The sequence below is a fragment of the Arvicanthis niloticus genome, chromosome 12 (assembly GCF_011762505.2).
Source record: "Arvicanthis niloticus isolate mArvNil1 chromosome 12, mArvNil1.pat.X, whole genome shotgun sequence".
Taxonomy (NCBI): Eukaryota; Metazoa; Chordata; class Mammalia; order Rodentia; family Muridae; genus Arvicanthis; species Arvicanthis niloticus.
In genome coordinates, this window is record NC_047669.1 from 1,382,366 (window position 1) to 1,402,779 (window position 20,414).

At 38.8% G+C, this 20,414-nt stretch overlaps 1 protein-coding gene across 3 annotated transcripts in view; it reads left to right on the top strand.

Annotated features, from left to right (window-relative positions):
- The window catches only part of Prkdc (protein kinase, DNA-activated, catalytic subunit), a 190,736-nt gene that overhangs the window by 75,533 nt on the left and 94,789 nt on the right, over positions 1–20,414 (top strand). For all 3 annotated transcript variants that reach the window (XM_076942501.1, XM_076942500.1, XM_034515287.2), the window contains exons 35-43: positions 210–368; positions 1,110–1,310; positions 4,619–4,804; positions 5,261–5,365; positions 7,325–7,492; positions 15,135–15,262; positions 16,300–16,507; positions 17,685–17,863; positions 19,973–20,141. In XM_076942501.1, coding sequence (XP_076798616.1) covers positions 210–368; positions 1,110–1,310; positions 4,619–4,804; positions 5,261–5,365; positions 7,325–7,492; positions 15,135–15,262; positions 16,300–16,507; positions 17,685–17,863; positions 19,973–20,141 — 1,503 coding nt within the window. The remainder of the gene's footprint in view (positions 1–209; positions 369–1,109; positions 1,311–4,618; positions 4,805–5,260; positions 5,366–7,324; positions 7,493–15,134; positions 15,263–16,299; positions 16,508–17,684; positions 17,864–19,972; positions 20,142–20,414) is intronic.

Sequence of the window (20,414 nt, forward strand, 5' to 3'; positions counted from 1 at the left end):
CTATAGGCACCAATGGCTGTAGTGCCTATATCTCAGAAAGACAAACATGGAATCTGTATCTTCTGAAAACAAAGCTGGGTTAGAGTGTCCTAAGCATTGGAGAATACTCATCAGTGTTAGCTGATACAGACCTTTTAACTGAAGGAGAAATGTTGTGCTTTGTGTTAAACACCTCTCTTACCAGGCGTTTCATTCAGTTTTTCCTTTAGTCTACAGCCCTGAACCAATCCATTGGCATGAGACTGCTGTCTGTGGTTTATAAAGGCATTGTACCTGCAGAGGAAAGGCAGTGCCTACAGTCTTTGGACCCCAGCTGTAAGAGCCTGGCCAATGGACTCCTGGAATTAGCCTTTGCTTTCGGAGGACTGGTAGGGAAAACAGCTACCTCCCACACTTCCTACTGAGTGATTTATACAACTTACTTCTGCATCTCTAAAAAGTGTGAATTTAGTTAGTAAGGTGTGTTATAATTGACTTGCTAGCTTTCTCTCTAAGACTGTCTTCTTTAGTACTTTTTAAAAGTAAAAAGCATAAAATTTTAAAATTGAAGTTTGTTTCCCAAAGGACTTTAGGCAAGAACATTTGTCACTAACTTAACCTGTGTTGCCATGCTTCTTCCCTATCCTTGTTGGTCCTTGGATGGTAATCAGGAAGCACCCAAAGCACCACAACAACCAAAGTCCTCATGGCTCTTTGCATTGAGCAGAGCTGGCCTCAGACAATCCATTGTAGCTGAGATCTACAACCATTCCTGTGTGTTTGTTCCATTCCATGCTCCCTTATTAGTTCTTGTATTGCAAGACCTCTTCTTTGACTTACTGATGTTCTCCATATGGTTCAGTTGTCCCAAACAACGTGTTCCTACTAGACTGTTCTTTGAGTACAACAATGTTGTTCTGGAAAATTGGAAGCAATATCAGTTTAGGAGGTTTATCTCACTAAGTGAAACCTAGAAAATAGAAATTAAATTAAATATATATAATTGAAACTTGAGTCCTGACTTTACATCAGATTCCCTTTAGATGGCTTTTGTAGACTTAACTGTGGACCGAAGACCTCAGGGTCTTTCTTGGAATAGATTCTCTACTAAGGTCTTCTCTCTTCTTTAGTGTGAGCATCTTGTGAGTTTGCTCCTGAACTCAGTGATGTTGTCTACACAATATCTGGGCAGTTCACAGAGAAACATTAGCTTCTCCCATGGAGAGTATTTCTACAGCTTGTTCTCAGAAGTGATCAACAGTGAGCTGTTGAAAAATCTTGATATTGCTGTATCAAGGCTCATGGAGTCATCTTCAGATAATCCTAAGATGGTAAGGAATGTTCCCTTTACATTACTTCCTTGTCTAATGCTCACAAAGGGTTTTTATGTTTCTGATGATTTTTCTTAAAACCAGTTTCTTTCTGGAAGATTGGAAGGCTTTGCTAATATATGAAAATAAAATCCATAGAAACAAAACACAATCTTTATGAAACTAGTAGATATTAATAGACAATAAAACATTGGTTATTTTTTTTATTCCCTCATGCCCCTTAATTGTCTCAGCTTAACACTGTAAGATACAGTCTTGTAGGATACTTACTTTCACCAGAATGTTATATTGCGGCATCCACGCCTGTCCTGTGCCCAGCAGTGTTTATTCCAACATCATTTTTAGGCTGGTCCTTCACACTGCCAGCTTGTCTTCACAGCATTCGTGGTTTCAGTGTCATGCGTTGTTTTCCTGCATGTTATTGCCATAGTCCACTTTATCTCATCATAGTAACTCTTTAGATTGTGATACTTAATATATTTGGCTTTTGTTTGCTTAACTTAGGGGATTTTGTGGGTTGTTTGGTTTCATTTATTTGTTTTTTTTCATTTTTACTTTAATTTTACATAGTATTGTTATGTAGTCCTACCTGCCCTCTATTATAGACCAAGTTGGCTTCAAACTTAACAGAGGTCCTCGTGCCTCTGTCTTTGCCTTTGCTTCCCAAGTGCTAGAAATATGTTACCAAACCCGGCCTGTCTTAGAATTTTTAAATGTTACCTGCAAGTAACATTTAAAAATATCTGTAGGTAGTCAAAAACTGAGCTGCTAGTGTTTTAGGAGAGAGTTACAATCTTCTACTAAGCTAACCTTTTACACATACCATTCTTTTTTTTTTTTTTTTTTTTTTTTAATAAAGAAGCATTGACACCCCCTGCTGCTCTTCAGGCTGAGTCATCTTCTTTTTAAATGTTATTTATTTATTTTTATTTATATGAGTACACTGTAGCTGTCTTCAGACACACACCAGAAGAGGGTATCAGATTCCATTACAGATGGTTGTGAGCCACCATGTGGTTGCTGGGAATTGAACTCAGGACCTCTGGAAGATCTGGAAGAGCAGTCAGTGCTCTTAACTGCTGAGCCACCTCTCCAGCCCCTACACATACCATTCTTGTCCATTGTCAAGAAGTACTCCGTGCTGTGTGATGCTAGGAATCTGTAAGAAATAAATTTGTAGACACATAAAGCTAACATTTTAAGTGTAAGTGGTCAAACTTTGGTGATAATTTTATACACACACACACAAATGAATTTACTATCTCTGAAATGACAGAATGAGATTAAGAAAGAAAAAAACCAAATCAGTCTTAATGGGTGCAGAGAAAGAACAACCAGAATGACAAAAAGTACAAAGCAGGACCTGTCTGCCAGTTCAAACCCTTAGCCTGTCCAAAACAGACGAGGGTGGCAAGACTGTCAGAGAGGTTGAGGAGGGAAATGGAGAGGGAGGGAAGCAGGAGAGACAGAGAATGAATGATGGAATGAGAATTGCTGCTGAACAAGAAGATTGGAGAATTTGAAAGAGTCCTTTGGAATTAAGCATAGATATCTGACATTTAAAAAAAAGAACCTTGTGGAAGAAGGGGATGGAAGATTGTCCTCCAGAGGAGTTGAGGACACCAGGAGAACATGGAATTACCTAAGCAGGGCTCACAGGGCCTCATAGAGACTCAAGCAACAGTCAGGGATCCTATATGGGTCTGAGCTAGGTCTTCTGCATATACGTTATGGTTGTGTAGCTTGGTGATCTTGTGAAACTCCTAACAGTGGGAGTGGTGATGCCTTGGACTCTTGTGCCTGCTTTTGGAACCCCCTTTGTCCTACTGGGTTGCCTTGTTCAGCCTTTATAGGAGGGTATATGCCTAGTCTTATTATAACTTGTTATGTGGTGTGTGCTTGATATCCCTGGGGAAGTCTGCTCTTTTCTAAAGGAACACTGAGGAAAAGTGGATGAGAGGAAGAAACTGGACTTGGAAATGTATTGTATGTGAGAAGAATTAAAAAAAAAAAAAGAATAGATGGAGAAAATGAGAAACTCACAGAGAATAGGATGAAAATACAAAACAAAAGCAAAATAAAAGTGATATGTGCAATGATACACACCATTAATCCCAGCCCTCTGGCAACAAAGGCAGGTAGCTCACTGTGAGTTCAAGGCCATGGTCTGTATATAGCAAGTTCCAGGACACCTAGGACTACATAGAGAAACCCTGTCTGAAAAAAGAAAAAGAGAAAAATGATGAAGGACCCTGGAACTGAGTGGACAGTGGAAAGTGGCCTTTGGTGGCAAGGTCTCAGAACTGTGGCAGTGTGGCATTCTCAGTGTGAGAAGACTATGGAGTGTCTTGCTCTGGGTTTCGGAATAATTCCACATGGAGATTATTTTCCAAAGGTGCACTATAAGAAAAGGTCCTGAACATTCTCAAGGACATAAGCTAGTTATGTGTAGCAGGATCAAGAGTTGAATGACATTTGTTTTCTCCATGGAATTGTGACTACCACAGACCAAAAGATTGGAGTTCTAAATGCAGCGTATTCTCAGTTGTATGTGGGAGTAGAGTACACTTGTGTAGAACAGCCGAATCCTAAAGGGACATGTTTCCCTGTTCACCTACTCTCAGAAAGCTGCCAGGTAGACAGTAAGAAGGCAGTAAGCTGGGAGACAGGAAGGTGCTGTATTCAGCCCTGTGCAGAGAAGAGGATGGAGTATATAGCTTTGGCCCCTGGACAGCACAGCAAGAGTAATTTACTCATTAGCAAAATTGAATGACATAATTTATTTTATCTGGGAGAGTTTGATAATAAATTAAGAATAGGTCCATTGAAAACAGCTAAGAAGTCTGCCAAGTTTTAGCTGTGGAGAGAATAAAATGCTTAAGAAGGGAAATGTGTGCATGAGTTTTCTACATGGAGCATCAGTGAAGATGCTTGTGTTGTTAGAGCAGTGGGACTATTGTATGATAACCTAGCCAAACCAATTATGTTATTCTGTTGCTAAGGTGTTGGTAGAAGGAGCAGAAATGCATGCAATGCTAGTTGTGTCCACACAAGAGCAGTTGCCCCCTCTTCCAAATGGAAGCGCATGGGAAATGGTCTGTGTTCCCACTCCCATGGTAGAATGGTCACAAAGGTATCAGCAGGATCACACTCTGCTTTCTGTGGGAAAATTTATGTTCAAATGCTCTTGGGTAAACGTGTTACAGAAATAGCATTTTCATTTGTCTAGAGTAACTTGTGACATGAAACTGTATTTTTATATCCCTATCAATATTAAGATTTTTCTTCAATCTACAAAATCTTTTCAGGTGAGTACTGTTTTAAATGGTATGTTAGATATGAGCTTCAGAGATCGAGCTGTTCAGAAACACCAAGGACTGAAGCTTGCAACTGCAATTCTGCAAAACTGGAGGAAGTGTGATTCATGGTGGACCCCAGATTCTGCTCCCGAGAGCAAAACAACTGTGCTGTCTTTACTGGCAAAAATGTTGCAGGTATTTTGAAAATAGTTTAAAACTCATTCCTATTTAGTTGTTAGATTTTGTTTGTTTGTTTGTTTGTTGTTCTTTTTGAAACACAGTCTCACCTGTATAGTCCTAACCTTGAACCTTTACATTTTTTACCTTGGCCTCCTGAATACTGAGATCACAGACATTTACCACCGTGGATGGCATATTTATTATTCTGAAGTCTAATGTGTGTTTAAACACTATGGTGTAAGTTCATTCAAAACTTATGTTTGATAAAGTAAATATATTTTTGTAAGATACCTGCCTACCATTTAAATTTTTTTTGTTAATTGTATATTTGCAGGCAGTTATATTTATCTTAGCAGAAAATAATAAAATGTTTTAAAGCAATATTGTTGAAATGTTTTTTGAGGTTCAAGAACAAATAATATGAGTTCTGAAATTTAAATACAAATTTGTCATGTTTTTATCTCCCTTTAGATTGATTCAACTTTACCTTTTGATACAAATCACAGCTCATTTTCTGAAATCTTCACAACATATGCTAGTCTACTTGCTGATACCAAGTTGGGTCTACACTTAAAGGTAGATGAATTTAACACATTGGTCTTTTGAGATTATGTTTTTTTTATTTTCACATCTTTACATTTTTGTGATTTTTTTCATGTTGGATTTTTTGCAAGGAGGAGTGTGGAAAACTTGAAACTTGTAATAGTAAAGAGATTAGCAATCTGTCTGTGGTCAGATTTGATTGAACATGAAAAGTTCTTCCTAATGAGACTTGAGCATTGGTCTAGCTGACTTGCATGCACTTGAGTATGTCTTCTCAAGAGATGTGCATGCTTGTATGTGAGATGGCAGGTGAGCATATGTGTGCTATAGCACATGCTGTTATAGATCTTCAAATTCTATCAAGGTCTATTGTTTATCTCTTGCATGTGCCAAGCAGCAAGCCCATGAATTTCCAGAATTATTCCATTCTCCACCACCCATCTCACTACTGTAGGAGTAGGGATTTCAGCTGTACACTACTCTGTCTACATTGCCTAAGTTTTGGGAATCAGAACTTATGTCCTCATACATCTGTAGCAAGCACTTTACTTGGTGAGCTACTTCCCTGGCCCCAAAAAACATTTCTTTAAGTGTAACCATATGATCTTTAACATTTGTGTTTATATACATTATATTTAAATTGGTATTTTGGATTTACTGTAGTAATTCCAAACTATTTTTCAGTCTATTTTCCTATTGAAATCTTTTAGTAATGGGGGTGGGGGGGAGAGACAAGAAAATAATTTTATTGTTACTAAGTTTAAAGGTCCTAAATTTGATCTTCATGAAAGAATGCTTTTTTTTTTTTTTAATTGGATAATTCTTTGGTGTGTTCTGTATGACTCATGAAGTTTTTCTCCTTCAAATGTGAAAGTTTTAGACTTTGCCTGTTTTTCAGAGGAGGTAGGAATTAATACCTAGTTCCTCTTAAGCTCAATATGAAGTTATGCCAGGATTTTGCAAGCATATGTATAAACTATCCTTAGAAGCCATTCTTTCTTTTTTTTTTTAAATTTATTTTATATTTTATTTACATTTCAGATGCCATCCCCTTTCCCCATTTCCCCTCCCTAGAAAGCCCTATCTCATTCCCCCTCCTCCTTTTTGCTTTTATACATTTTTTAAAAATGTTAATCAAAGGATTTATAAGTTTGGTAATGCTCAATCAGAAGCGTAACCCAATACCCAACCTAGATATATAAACTATCTTTGACTGGTGGAGACACGTGAACATCTGCCTCCATGCCCCCCCCCCCCCTTTCTCTCTCTTTCTCTCTTTTTCTCTCTCTCATCACCTAGCTTCACCCTTCCTGTTGAAATAAAACTTTTCTCTCAAAATGAATTAGAGCATAATTATTCCTAATTGTACCAGTGAAGTACAAGATAGTCCTAATACCCAGTCCATCATTTTGTTGACAAACCAGAACCTCTGTCATCTCTCCTAACTAAAGCACTTAGTTTTGAACCTGGCTTTTTTCTTGGCTTTAGAATGAATGTCAGCTGAAAACCATCCACTCAGATCTGTTCTCTCAAAGTAAATAGCCAGGATTGGCTATGATACTATAGGTCTTCACCCCATCAGAAATCCAGAATGACTGAGTTAACTGAAATTATGGGAAGCACTAAGCATAGGAAGCTATTCCTATATAGAATTTAATATAATCTTTTTAAAAAATGTTTTTTTCCAATGTATTCTTTAAAATTGTCACCCATTTATACAGTGTATTTTGATTGTGTCCACTCATCACTGCCTCCTTGCAACTCCCCTTAGTGCAGGCTCCCCTCTCCCATCTCCACATCCTCCATGTTAGCCTGCTGGCTTCCAGAACTAATACATGGCTGCATTCACGTTGGCTTTGGTGTCACCCAGAAGTCATTTGTTGAATCCTTGCAGTGCATTATTACAGGCTTTAGAAAGTACTGATTGTATTTATCCTACAGGATCTGTAAGCCACAATTAGTGTGTTTTTCATTTTCTGCATTGCTTCACAGGGCCAAGCTATCATTCTTCTTCCATTCTTCACCACTATGACAGAAGACAGTCTAGAAAACTTGAAGCATATTTTGGAAAGGCTCATTGTTTGTAATTTCCCCATGAAGTCTGATGAATTTCCTCCAGATTCCCTAAAGTACAATAATTATGTGGACTGCATGAAAAAGGTTGGTTTTAGTGTCATCAGTAAAATGTTGGTTGATTTTTTTTCTTTTTGTTATATTTGGAGGGGATAAGTTTTTATTAATTTATACTAACTGTTACACAAAACAATTAAAAATTAAACATATAATGGACTACTATGTAATGTTTAAATATAGGTATGTATATACTATGGAATGTTTAAGTCAAGCTAAACCTACCTACCTCATCAAACATTTATCATTTTGTTATAAATGAAAAGTTTCAAGATCCTTTCTTTTCTTCTTTTTCTTTTTAAGAAAATGTATTCTATATATCAGTATTATCTGTAGTCAGTTTACTGTGCAGTGGTACCTCAGAATTTCTTGTATCTATGTAATGATTTAGTGCCCACTGATAACATTCCCCCATACTTTCCTCTCCCCACAGTCTCTTCACTGTTTCCAGCCTCTGGTAATTATCACTGTATGTGTGTTTTTACAAGATCAGTTCTTTAGATTCTGTATATATGTGAAATCAATTATATTCCCATGCTTGGAATATTTCATTTAACATAATGATATTCAATTTTATCTTTACAGGTAGAGATGATAAGATTTCAGCCCCTTTCAGGCTTAAATGTATGTATGTATGGGTGTGTACACACAGACATACATATGTATGCATGTATGTACACACACACACACCACATTTTCTTACTCCGTTAGCTGATGGACACTTGGGTTGTTTCCGATTTTTTTGTTTGTTTTCAATTGAATATTTATTTACATTTCAGATGTTATCCCCTTTCCCCATTCCCCCCTCCTAAACACCCCCAATTCCATCTCACCTCCTGCTTTTATGAGGTTGTGCCCCCCAGCCACCCACCCAGTCCCACCACCCTGCCCTTGAATTCCCCTGCACTGTGGCATCCAGAGTTCATGGGACCAAGGACCTCCTCTCCCACCTGTGCCCAACAAGGCCACCCTCCCTTACATAGAGAGCTGGAGCCATGGGTCCCATCCTCTGTGCTCCTAGGCTGGTGATTTAGACCCTGGAAGCTCTGGTTCGTTGTTACTGTTGCTCTCCCCATAGGATCGCAAACCCCTTCAATTCCTCCAGTCTTCTCTCTAACTCCTCCATTGGGACCTCCTTAATCAGTTCAATGGTTAGCTCTGAGCATCTGCCTCTGTATATGTCAGGCTCTGGCAGAGCCTCTAAGGAGACAGCTATATCAGGCTCCTGTCAGCATGCACTTCTTGGCATCCACATCAGTCTCTCCCTTTGGTGACTGCACATGGGATGGATACCCAGGTGGAATAGTCTCCAGATAGCTCCTCCTTCAGTTTCTGTTCCATACTTTGTCTCCATATTTGCTCCCATGAGTATTTTGTTACTCCTTCTAAGAAGGGCCAAAGCACCCACACTTTGGTCTTTCTTGTTGATGAGCTTCATGTGGTCTGTGAGTTGTATCTAGGTTACTGTGAGCTTTTGGGCTAATATCCACTTATCAGTGAGTGCATACCATGTGTGTTCTTTTGTGATTGGGTTACCTCACTCAGGATGATATTTTCTAGTTCCATCCATTTACCTAAGAATTTCTCAATTCATTGTTTTGAATAACTGAGTAATATTCCATTGTGTAGATGTACCACATTTTCTGTATCCATTCCTCTGTTGAAGGACATCTGGGTTCTATCCAGCTTCTGGCTATTATACATAAGGCTGCTATGAACATAGTGGAGCATGTGTTCTTATTATATGTTGGAGCATCTTTTGGGTATATGCCCAGGAGTGGTATAGCTAGGTCCTCAGGTAATAACTTATGTCTAATTTTCTGAGGAACTGCCAGACTGATTTCCAGAGTGGTTGTACCAGCTTGCAATCCCACCAACAATGGAGGAGTGTTCCTCTTTCTCCACATCCTCACCAGCATCTGCTATCACCTTAGTTTTTGATATTAGCTATTCTGACTGGTGTGAAGTGGTATCTCAGAGTTGTTTCGATTTGCATTTCCCTAATCACTAAGGATGTTGAACATTTCTTTAGGTGCTTCTCGGCCATTCAAGTTTCCTCAGTTGACAAGTCTTTGTTTAGCTCTATACCCCATTTTTTATTAGGGTTATTTGGTTGTCTGGAGTATAATTTCTTGAGTTCTTTGTATATATTGGATATTGGCCCTCTATCAGATGTACGATTGGTAATGATCTTTTCCCAATCTGTTGGTTGCCATTTTGTCCTATTGACAGTGTCCTTTGCTTTACAGAAGCTTTGCAATTTTATGAGGTCCCATTTGTCAATTCTTGATCTTAGAGCATAAGCCATTGGTGTTCTGTTCAGGAACTTTTCTCCTGTGCCTAGGTATTCGAGGGTTTTCCCCACTTTCTCTTCTGTTAGTTTCAGTTTATCTGGTTTTATGTAAGGTCCTTGATCCACTTGGACTTGAGCTTTGTACAAGGAGATAAGAGTAGATTGATTTGCATTCTTCTACATGCTGACTTCCAATTAAACCAGCACCATTTGTTGAAAATGCTGTATTTTTTCCACTGGATGGTTTTAGCTCCTTTGTCAAAGATCAAGTGACCATAGGTGTGTGGGTTCATTTCTGGGTCTCCAATTCTATTCCACTGATCTTCTTGCCTGGCTGTGTGCCAATGCCATGTAGTTTTTATCACTATTGCTCTGTAGTAGAGCTTGAGGTCAGGGATGGTGATTCCCCCAGAACTTCTTTTATTGTTGAAAATAGTTTTTGCTGTCCTGGGTTTCTCTGTGTAGCCCTGGCTGTCCTGGAACTCACTCTGTAGACCAGGCTGACCTCGAATTCAGAAATCCACCTGCCAGTACTATATTGAATAGGTAGGGTTAGTGTGAGCAGCCCTGTCTAGTCCCTGATTTTAGTGGGATTCTTTCAAGTTTCTCTCCATTTAGTTTGATGCTGGCTACTGGTTTGCTGTATATTGCTTTTACTATATTTAGTTATGGCCCTTGAATTTCCGATATTTCCAGGACTTTTACCCATGAAGGGGTTCCAGTTTTTTTTTTTTTTTCAATGTGCCACAACAATGCCAGAATTCACATGTCTACACAGATTTTATTTCCTTTGGATACACAACCTAGTAGTAAGATTGCTGGGTTACGTGCTTGTTCTCCTTTCTTTTGTGTTTCTGTGATAAAGCAGTAACCAAAATAACTATGCATAGGTCATAGTTCTTTATTGAGTACATTCATTGTACTTATTTAAGGCAGGAACCTGGAAGCAAGAATCATGAAGGAAGACTGCTTGCTGGCTCACTCTTTGGCTTGGATATTCATGCTAGGATACTTGCTTTTACAGCCCAGGTTCATCTACATAGGCATAGTGCAATAGTGGGGTGGGCCATCCTATATCAAGTAACAGTGGTGACAGTTCTACACAGACATAGCCTATCTGACTAGGGTAGTTTCTCTCAGATGACTCAAGGCAATTCTGTCTTTAAAATTGTGACTGTACTAATTTACATTCTCACCTATTGTATACAAGTGTTCATCCAGAGCCTCACCCTCTCTTGATATAGCTCTAGGATGTGGTTATGTCATTTTTGTGGGTTTAGTTTGTGTTGTCTCTGATAATTGTTGGTATTATGTTCTTTTTCATGTACTCATTCACTTGTATGTCTTCTTTTGGGAAATGTCTGTTTAAATCTGTTGCCCATTTTTAAATAGGTTTTTTTTTTTTTTCTTTCTGGTTTTGCTGTTGAGCTAGTGAAGTTCAGATGTATTCTGTGTATATTGGTCATTTCCTTTTCTGTATAAAATCTTTATGGTTTGATAAAGTCTTGTGTATTTTCACTTTTGTTTCCTGTGGCTTTGTGGTATTTTATAAAACAACAAAAAAAGTTACCAAATTCTGTGTCCAGAAGCTTATTTGCTTGTTGTTTTGTTGTTGTTTTAGGTCTCACATTTATGACTCTGGTACATATCTTAGTTCACATTTGACTGGTAAGAGACAGAAATCTGGTTTCATTCTTAAATATGTAACTAACCCTGCCTCCAGCACCATTAAATGTGTAACTATCAACTCTTTAGCACCACTTACTGGAAATAGAATCTCTTCTCAGGTGTGCGTTTTCAGCACTGTTGTTGAGACTCTGTTAGCTTCCGATTGGGAGTCTGCTCCTGGAATATCTGTTCTGTTCCACGTGTATTGTTTTTGTATGAGTACCATTTTGTTTTAGTTACTATAGCTTGGTAGTATTTTATGGAGTCATGCGATATAATACCTTCTGCTTTGTTTTTGTTCAAAATGGCTTTGGCTATTCAGGATTTCTTGTCATCCTATATAAGATTTCACATATCATTGGCATTTTACTAGAGATTGCATTGAATTTTAGATCATTTTGGATTTTATAGATCATTTAAATCTATCAGTTTTTAAAAATATGTAAGCATGGATGTACTTTTACCTTTTTGTGTCTTTTATAATTTTTTTCATCAATATTTTATAATTTTCACTGGAGAGCTCTTCTACCTCACTGGTTAAATTTATCCCTAGGCTGGTTAGCCCCAGCACTTGGTAGGCAGAGGCAGGTGGATCTCTGTGAGTTCAAAGTAAGCTGGTCTACACAGTTAATGAGTTCCAGGCCAGGCAGGGCTACATAGTGAGACTTTGTCTCAAAGCAAACAAACAATATTATCTCTATGTATTTTTCTTTATTCTTTGTACCTATCATAAGTGGGATTCCTTTATTTATCCTTCAGATAATTCACATTAGCTTATAGTGGTGCTGTAGATTTTTGTAGTTTTTGTGTCCTGTTATTTTGATGAATTAATTTATCAGTTATAATAAGTGTTCCAGTCTAGTCTTTTTGGATTTTCCCAGTCTAGAGCTACTTCATATCTTCCCCATTTTAGCATTCTATGATAATCAGTTTTTGGAAGAAAACAGGAAGTTTTTCTTAGGTACCATCTATTTGTGTGGTTATTTCCTTAGGTGTTTAGGTTGTTTATTTAACTGGTTTCTTTATCCTTTCTTTCCCTAATGGAGGAGTTGGATTGCCATGAGCTTCTGGCTAGCCTTGGCAACAAACACAGCAAGAAGCAGATCTTTTTGGGTTATTTGATCATAATGACCTCAAGTCTGATAGAGTTGTGCTGCTGTTTCTAACGGTCCAAATATTTTATTTTCCTTGTTTTTTGTTTCTTTGTTTTTATTTTGTTTTGTTTTGTTGAGAATTAAACTTAGAATATCACACATCTTAGGCAAGTACCCTACATCATCATCCTATACATCAGTCCTGGTATTGAATGCTAATTGTTTTAGCATCTACAGTGATATATATTATATCCTTAATACTTTCTTTTGATATAAATGGTTGAACATAAATGCAAATAAAATACTAAAGCATTTGAAGAAAAACTATAAACCAAGAAAGTATAAGTTAAGAGCTAGCTGCCACGAACAGGAATGCTACATAGTGAAAGGGTTTTTTTCCGGCACAAGGGCATCTTGGCAGTTAGGAGCTCAGGAATATCACAAAGTCACACTGTGCAACTTTAGGGTGCAAGGGCCAAAAAAAGAACACCCTGCCCCAACTTGACTCCAAGACCAGAACCAAGGAAAAAATACCCAGCCCCTTACTTTGACTTCAAGCCCAATATCAGGCCACAGAATTCTACCAGTTCCTGAGCTTGCCCCAGAATCTGACTACAGAGTCCTTCAACCTCTAAGCTTGCTGCAAGATCAGGCCACAAAAATACTACCAGTCACAGGTCAACCTGGAAAGCTCCAACACACACCCATACACACACACACACGCACCCATTGTGTAAGGTTTGTTGTGTTGTGTGGCTTTGTGATTTTTCTTTTGGTCCAGATGATAGGATACTTTTCCTAGCAGAGCTGTAATACTTCCTTGGGGGAAACCTTCAGTTACTAAGCAGAGCTATTACACTTGCATTTGGGAAGCCTTTCCAACTGGAGCAGAGCTGTAACGTTCATGTTGGGAAAACCTTTCCCTTCAGAGCTATAACACAGCAACAAACCTAATACAGGGGATTTAATAAAGAGAGACACAGAATGGTGGCTGCCTCTCACCAGGAACAGAGACAGCAGAGTGCTGGGTAGAGCGGAGGCCTTTATTGGGGTTTTGGAGCATGCTCAAAAAGCTAGTGGAAAAGTACAGCATGGCAGTAAGTATTCTGTGGTCGACAACTCAGAAACATTGTTTGTCCATTAATGCTGAGTCACAGAAGCAGGGATTTCTAAGTCACAGAGCTCTGAGGCAGGGAGGTTTTTCCACTGAATTCAGGGCATAGGAATTCAAGGCAGGCTGCAGAACAGAAAATGATTCACCTTAAAAACCAAACTGCTACTAAGGATATATTAGCTCAACTGGAAGGATGTTTGCCTAAGTTGGGCAAAGCCCTGAGCACCATAACCGGGGCTCCTACTCTCCCTCCTTCAGAGATGCAAACCCACCAACAGGAAAAAAAGACAGAAAAAGGAGCTCAAAGAGAACAGAGTCACCAAAGGGATGACTAATGGCAAAGAAACTACAAAAAAAATTGAGGTAAATAAATGTATCTATGAAATAGGACTAATAGGAGGTTGGAAATTACATATGTAAAGGAAAATTTTAAGTGAAAACTTGTCTGTTTCTGAAGATAATATTGAAGATATCTCTTAGAATCTAAATGTAGAACATAATAGAACATATAGTGGGAGAGTGACCAAAATAGTGGCATTTGAAAGCTTATGTGAAATATTTTTCCAATTAAAACTTTTAAATATTTATTTGTATGTGTCTCCGTGTGTGTGTTTGTGTGTATGTATATGTGTGAGTGTAAGTGTGTGCCATTTCAAATGTGGAAACTCAGAGGACAACTTTTTGGATGTAGTTCTCTCTTTTCCAGCATGGAAGTCCTACAGATTGAGCAAAGAATACCTCAAGTGACAGCAAGCACCTTTCCCTCCTGAACCATCCTGTTAGGCCCTTTCTCTGTTTTTAAAATCAAGTTACTAGACTGCACATGTGGTACATGCGTATCATTCTAGCGTTTGAGAGGTGCCTGCATGAATATCAAATGTCCGTAGCCAGTCTCAGCTACACAGTTAAGGTAGAGGCCAGCTAAGCAACATTTGACTTTGTCTCAAAATTTCAAAAAATAAAATAAAAGACTAGAAAGATGGTTTTGCAATTAAGAGTACTTGTTGCTTTTAGAGAGGGTCTGGTTTCTTTTTTTTTTTTCCCTTTCCCCATTTTCCTCCCACCAGGAACCCCCATCTCATCTCCCCTCCTCCTGCTTCTATGAGGGTGTGCCCCCACCCACCCACCCGCTCCCACCTCCCCACCCATGAATTCCCCCACACTGAGGCATACAGCCTTCACGGGACTAAGGACTTCCTCTCCCACCTCTGCCCGACAATGCCATCCTCCCCCACATATACAGCTGGAGCCATGGGTCCCTTCCTATGTGCTCCCAGGCTGGTGGATTAGAGCCTGGGAGCTCTGGCTGGTTGGTATTGTTGCTCTCTGGTTTCAATTCCCAGCAACACAGCTGTCCATTTCTCTAGTTCCAGGGGATCCAGCGCCCTCTTCTGACCTTCCTGAGTACCAGGTTGCATGGTGTGCAACATTCGAAAGTCAGAGCTACAAAAATTTTCATGATGCTGATAATGTATTTCTTCTGTTGTTCTGTTCTATTTTTAGTTTCTAGATGCGTTGGAATTATCTCAGAGTCCTATGTTGTTTCAGTTGATGACAGATATTCTTTGTCGGGAACAGCAACATGTTATGGAAGAATTGTTTCAAACCACTTTCAAAAGGATTGCTAGGCGGTGAGTTATTTGAATCTGGAATTCCCTGGCGTCATATGCATGCTGTTTCTCAAGTTGGTGTGTCATCTTCTTTGTTTAAAAACAAGCAAACAAAAATACAGGAGGGATAGTGGTTCTTATAACTCACTACTGCATTTTAAAATTCTTTCTCCATAACAGACTTTCTTATGAAAAAAATTTCAAACCTATTTAATAATAGAGATAGAATTGGGCTCCTGGTAGGCTCCCTTTCTCAGTCTTCATTCCCCATTTTCTCATTGTTGTCACAGTGTTCCTCTTTAAAAGTCAGTGTGCAAGTACATTTGTAACCACGTGCTTGTGGGGCTCACACAACAAGTCACTTATCCCTCTCCTTCTGTCACATGGGCCCTGGGGCTCAAACTTGGGCTTTTTATTAAGCCATCTATTCAGATTTATTCTGCCTTATTTATTTGTGGGTGTGGGGTCATCCACTGAACTATGGAGTAGCTGAACCATAAATGGGACCCTTCTAGAGCAACTAGCAATCAAGATAATTCTCCATAGCCATACCCACAGTTTGATCAAGGCAATTTCTCAATGAAGGCTTTCCTCTTAGTCGACTCCAGATTGTACAAGTTGACAATTCTAACTAGGACACAAATGCTACATCTGGATGTAATGAAGAGTTCGATTTTAGTCATAAGTCACTTAAGAGTATGCCCTCTGAGAAGACACAGCCAATTGTGTTTACCCGGTTACTTAGTAATTATTTTTATATGTGTGGTAATTAATACCAGTTACGTATGCTTCTTTTATTTTAAAACTTTAGAATTTGACTTTTTTATTTTTTTTTATACCCAGTTTTCTTTTTTAATTTAATTTTATTATTGTTGTTAATGTGTGGGCATAGTATACTTGTGTTACAATGCATGTGTGGAGGTCAAGAGACAATTTTTTGAGTCTGTTAACTTCCTTCTGGACCCATAGACTATGGGGTTCTTTATTACTTTGTTATTAATAATCACTGAAGCATATAAAATACTTGTTAAAGCATGTCACTTTATCTCTCTTCTTAGGAGTCCATGTGTCACACAATTAAATCTTCTGGAAAGTGTGTATACAATGTTCCGGAAGGATGACCTCCCTTCAAATGTCACTCGCCAGGCATTTGTAGATCGCTCTCTCCTTACCTTGTTGTGGCACTGTGACTTGGACACACTGAAAGAGTTCTTTAGCAGAATCGTGGCGGATGCCATTGATGTGCTGAAGTCCAGATTTACAAAGGTATGTCATACACAGTTGGGGGCCACTGTGTAGTGCACAGCCTCGCCGATAAGGAGAACGCCACACTCAGGATTCTTCTGACAGCATTTATTGAACAGCTCTCATGATGGTGAAAAGGGGAAGGACGCTGAGCTCAGAAAGCCCGCTGCTTAACAGAAAGCCCGCTGCTTAAATAGAGCTTTGGGAGACGTGCAGATCCCTCATTGGCTCAAATCTTTCATCCAATTGTCATACTCGGTTTTCGCGCCATGCTCAGGCTCATTCTCAAGTAAAGCTTCCGTGAAGAACCAGGAAGCAGAAGCCTGCGCCATCTTTTAATGGCAAATGCGGCTCCTCACAGCACTGTGTGCTCAATTCAACAGACAGTAGCAGTCTGGCTGCTTGGAGCCACTTTACTTTCCTAAAGCAACTGACTGGCAACACGATGGCTTAGAATAACAAAGGTGTACTCTGTCTGAATGCAGAAGGCAGTATTCAGTTACACCAGGCCTATGTTGTGTGTACTGGACACACTCTGTGTGTGGCTTTTATAGAAAAGGCTCTCCTTGTCTTTTCATGCTTGTGTGTTTGTGGCATCCCTGGGTCTGTGCTGATATTGTTTCTATTTCTGCCTTCCTGGTCATGTTGCCTTTTCTTCACTGTCACTCGCGTATGACTCTATTTAGGGCCCACCTGTTAAACCCCTCCTCAATGTATTCAATTTAATAATTACTGTAGCGCCCCCCTTTGGTTATATGAAAAGTTAGGTTCCAGGGATTTAGCATCATCTGGACAATTGTAATACAAAATGGTGGAGTACCATTCAACCCTTATGAAAGTCCAGTTGGTAAATGCAAATAAGCAAATGGCTCATTATCAATAACAAAACATCAAAATAGATGAAAAGTTGTAGCTTGTGTTTTGCGATTTCACCTGTGTTTTTACCTATGCCTTCAATAAGACTTGACAAACCCATGTATTCTGAGCTTACTATGTGGACCTTTCGTGTTACTTTTGTGTTTTACCCAGTATGACATATCAATGCTGTTTCCACGTTGAAAAATCTGGACAAAACAGGAAATGATTGCCTCTCTTTTAACATTATTTTCTATCTCAATAGCATTAAGAATTAAATTTGATGTTTTGAAGATGATTTTTTTTTATGTTTGATAAGAGCAAAGATCTTACATCTTTTCAGCTAAATGAATTTACTTTTGACACTCAAATCACCAAGAAGATGTGCTATTACAAGATGCTAGCTGTGATGTATTCTCGTCTTTTAAAAGATGATGTTCACTCTAAAGAATCTAAAATTAATCAAGCTTTCCATGGCTCCTGTGTTGCAGAAGGAAATGAACTTACAAAGACACTTCTTAAGTAAGAGCTTACTTCATTTGTGGTTATGTTTGAATTTGTTAATATTTGGGGGGAATTACACAGTTTTTAGTTTTTTAGATTTCTTTATTTTGATACATACATACATGTATGAATGTTTTGCCTATGTACGATATGTGCACCACGTGTGTGCCTGATAACTGGAGGTCAAGAGAAGGCATTAGATTCCCTAGAACTGTAGTTATAGAAGGTTGTGAGCTGCCACCATGTGGGTGACAGGAACTGAACTTCTAACCTCTGCGATAGCAAAAACTGTTAGCTGCTGAGTCTCCTCCTCATCCCTTGCGGTACATATATCTTTAAATGCATCTATATAATGCAAATTAAATGTCTTAGATAAGTAAAGTATTTTTATTTCTTATATACAGAGTACTTACATGGCCTTAATTGTGTTGTTGGGCAACAGGTGCTTATCTTTTATTGAATGTGTATGTGTGTCTGAGACTGTATGCCACATGTGTATGGGTACCTTCAGAGGCCAGAAGGTGTTAGAGTCCTTAAAGTGAGCCTCCTAACACACACTGGGAGCTGAGCTTAGGCGATCTCCTTAGCCACATACTTATGTTTCATAAAGAATAAAATTCTTTGCTGGAGTTCAGTGATAGCACTTGCCTCACAAGTACAAGGGCTCAAATTTAGACTTCTGTATGTTTCTCACATTCTTCTTTTCACTTATACTTTGAATGGATTAGTATATTAATATATTTTAATAGCATGAATTGCAGTAAAAAAATGATGGGTTTTTTTTTATCATTTGTAATTGAAAAGCTCTCTATAAAGCATAGACTAATGAGATATACTGTCTCTAAAAGTAGATTCTACTGAAATCCTCCCAGACTTGACAGATGTCAACTCATTCACATCTCCAGACTTGCATTTGTCTTTGTTACTCTAGTCCATACCTTATCTTCTTAGAGGATGAGGTCACCATCTCTCTATTTGTATTAACACAAGACCTAGGAGCCACATTCATTTCTCCATTTGACTGTCTCTAACTTCCATTAATACCCAGTTGGTAATCAAATCTAGGCAGTTTGACCCTATTAGTTTTCCTTACAGTATCTTTCTCCTTTGTATGACCTTGTTCTAACATCCAGACTGCTTTTAAAGCTATTGCAGTGATCTCATTCTGAATTATTTCTGTGCTAGGCTTATCTTCCTTTGCTTTCCCTGCATCGCTACAGAGCCATAATCAACTGGAATGCAAATCTAGTCTGTTTTTCAGCAGCAAGGCTGGCCCAGAGTATAAATATTGCTGGGTCTGTGGGCCAAGTAGTCTGTGGCAGGTCTCATACTATACTGGGAACAAGCCATAAATTATACCTATATATGTGTGCATGGTTGCTTCAAAAAAAACCTTTGAAAAGCAGTGGCTATCTGTGTGGTATATTGAACCTATCCTGCAGGACAAAATATGTATCTCTTAGTATGTTAGGCAAATTCTGCTGAGAACGCCTCCTCTCCTTCACTTTCTGGATGTTCATTGCATTTACACCCTTTTGATACAATGCACACTGTTTTAAGTGCCACCTCTCTCTGCTCATAATGTCTGCATATATCTCTCCTCCAGCTAACGTGACATTTCAAAGTTCAGCTTAAGTCATGCACAGGCCATGCACCTGGGGTCCCACTTTTTCTTGGGAGTCTTACATATATAAGGGAGCTCTTGATCACAGGAATGAAAGATTTGTCCCGCCAACCCCTGACCCCAGCAACATTCCTTTCTGTTCAGAACCTCCTTCCCTCCTTCACGAACAAACAAAGCAACAAACAAAGCAACAACAAATAAACTTTAGCTCAAGATTTTTTTTCTTAAATCTTTTGTTAGCACCTTAGATTGGGTTGTTTGTCCATATCCTTGCTTCCCTGTCTTGAGTGTGCTTGCTGTTGCACTTGACACTATTATCAGGTATGTGTTAGGAGATGTTAATGTGCTTGTTTGTATATTCCTAATGCCTAGTTCTGTGCTGGTAGAAGCATAACACTTGAGATTGGCTGAACTGAATTAGATCCGGTTGTCTAACAACTATTGATTCAAGCCTCAATGTTCACATTAAATAAGTTGAAGTAAAGCCTGAATATTCCTTGTAGGTTGTGCCATGATGCATTTACAGAGAACATGGCGGGGGAGAGTCAGTTACTGGAGAAGAGAAGACTTTATCATTGTGCTGCATACAACTGTGCCATTTCTCTGATAAGCCGTGTCTTCAATGAGTTGAAATTTTATCAAGGTTTTTTATTTAGCGAAAAACCAGAAAAGGTGAGTGAGTATTCTCAGGGACTTTCCCTGTGGCTGACTGACATTGTAGGATTTCACAAGTTCAAAACTTACCAATTACATTTATACTATATTTTCCAACCTCCCTATAACGTTATATATAGGGGTATTGGCTCTAAAGTGCTTCTCTGTGATTTGGGGGTAGAGAGTGGATTTGGGGGTAGAAATGAGCATCTTTGAGGCAGATTCTCATGTGTCCCAGGCTTGCCTCAGATTCACTGTGTAGCTTTCTGATCTTTTTTATTCTACCTCCCA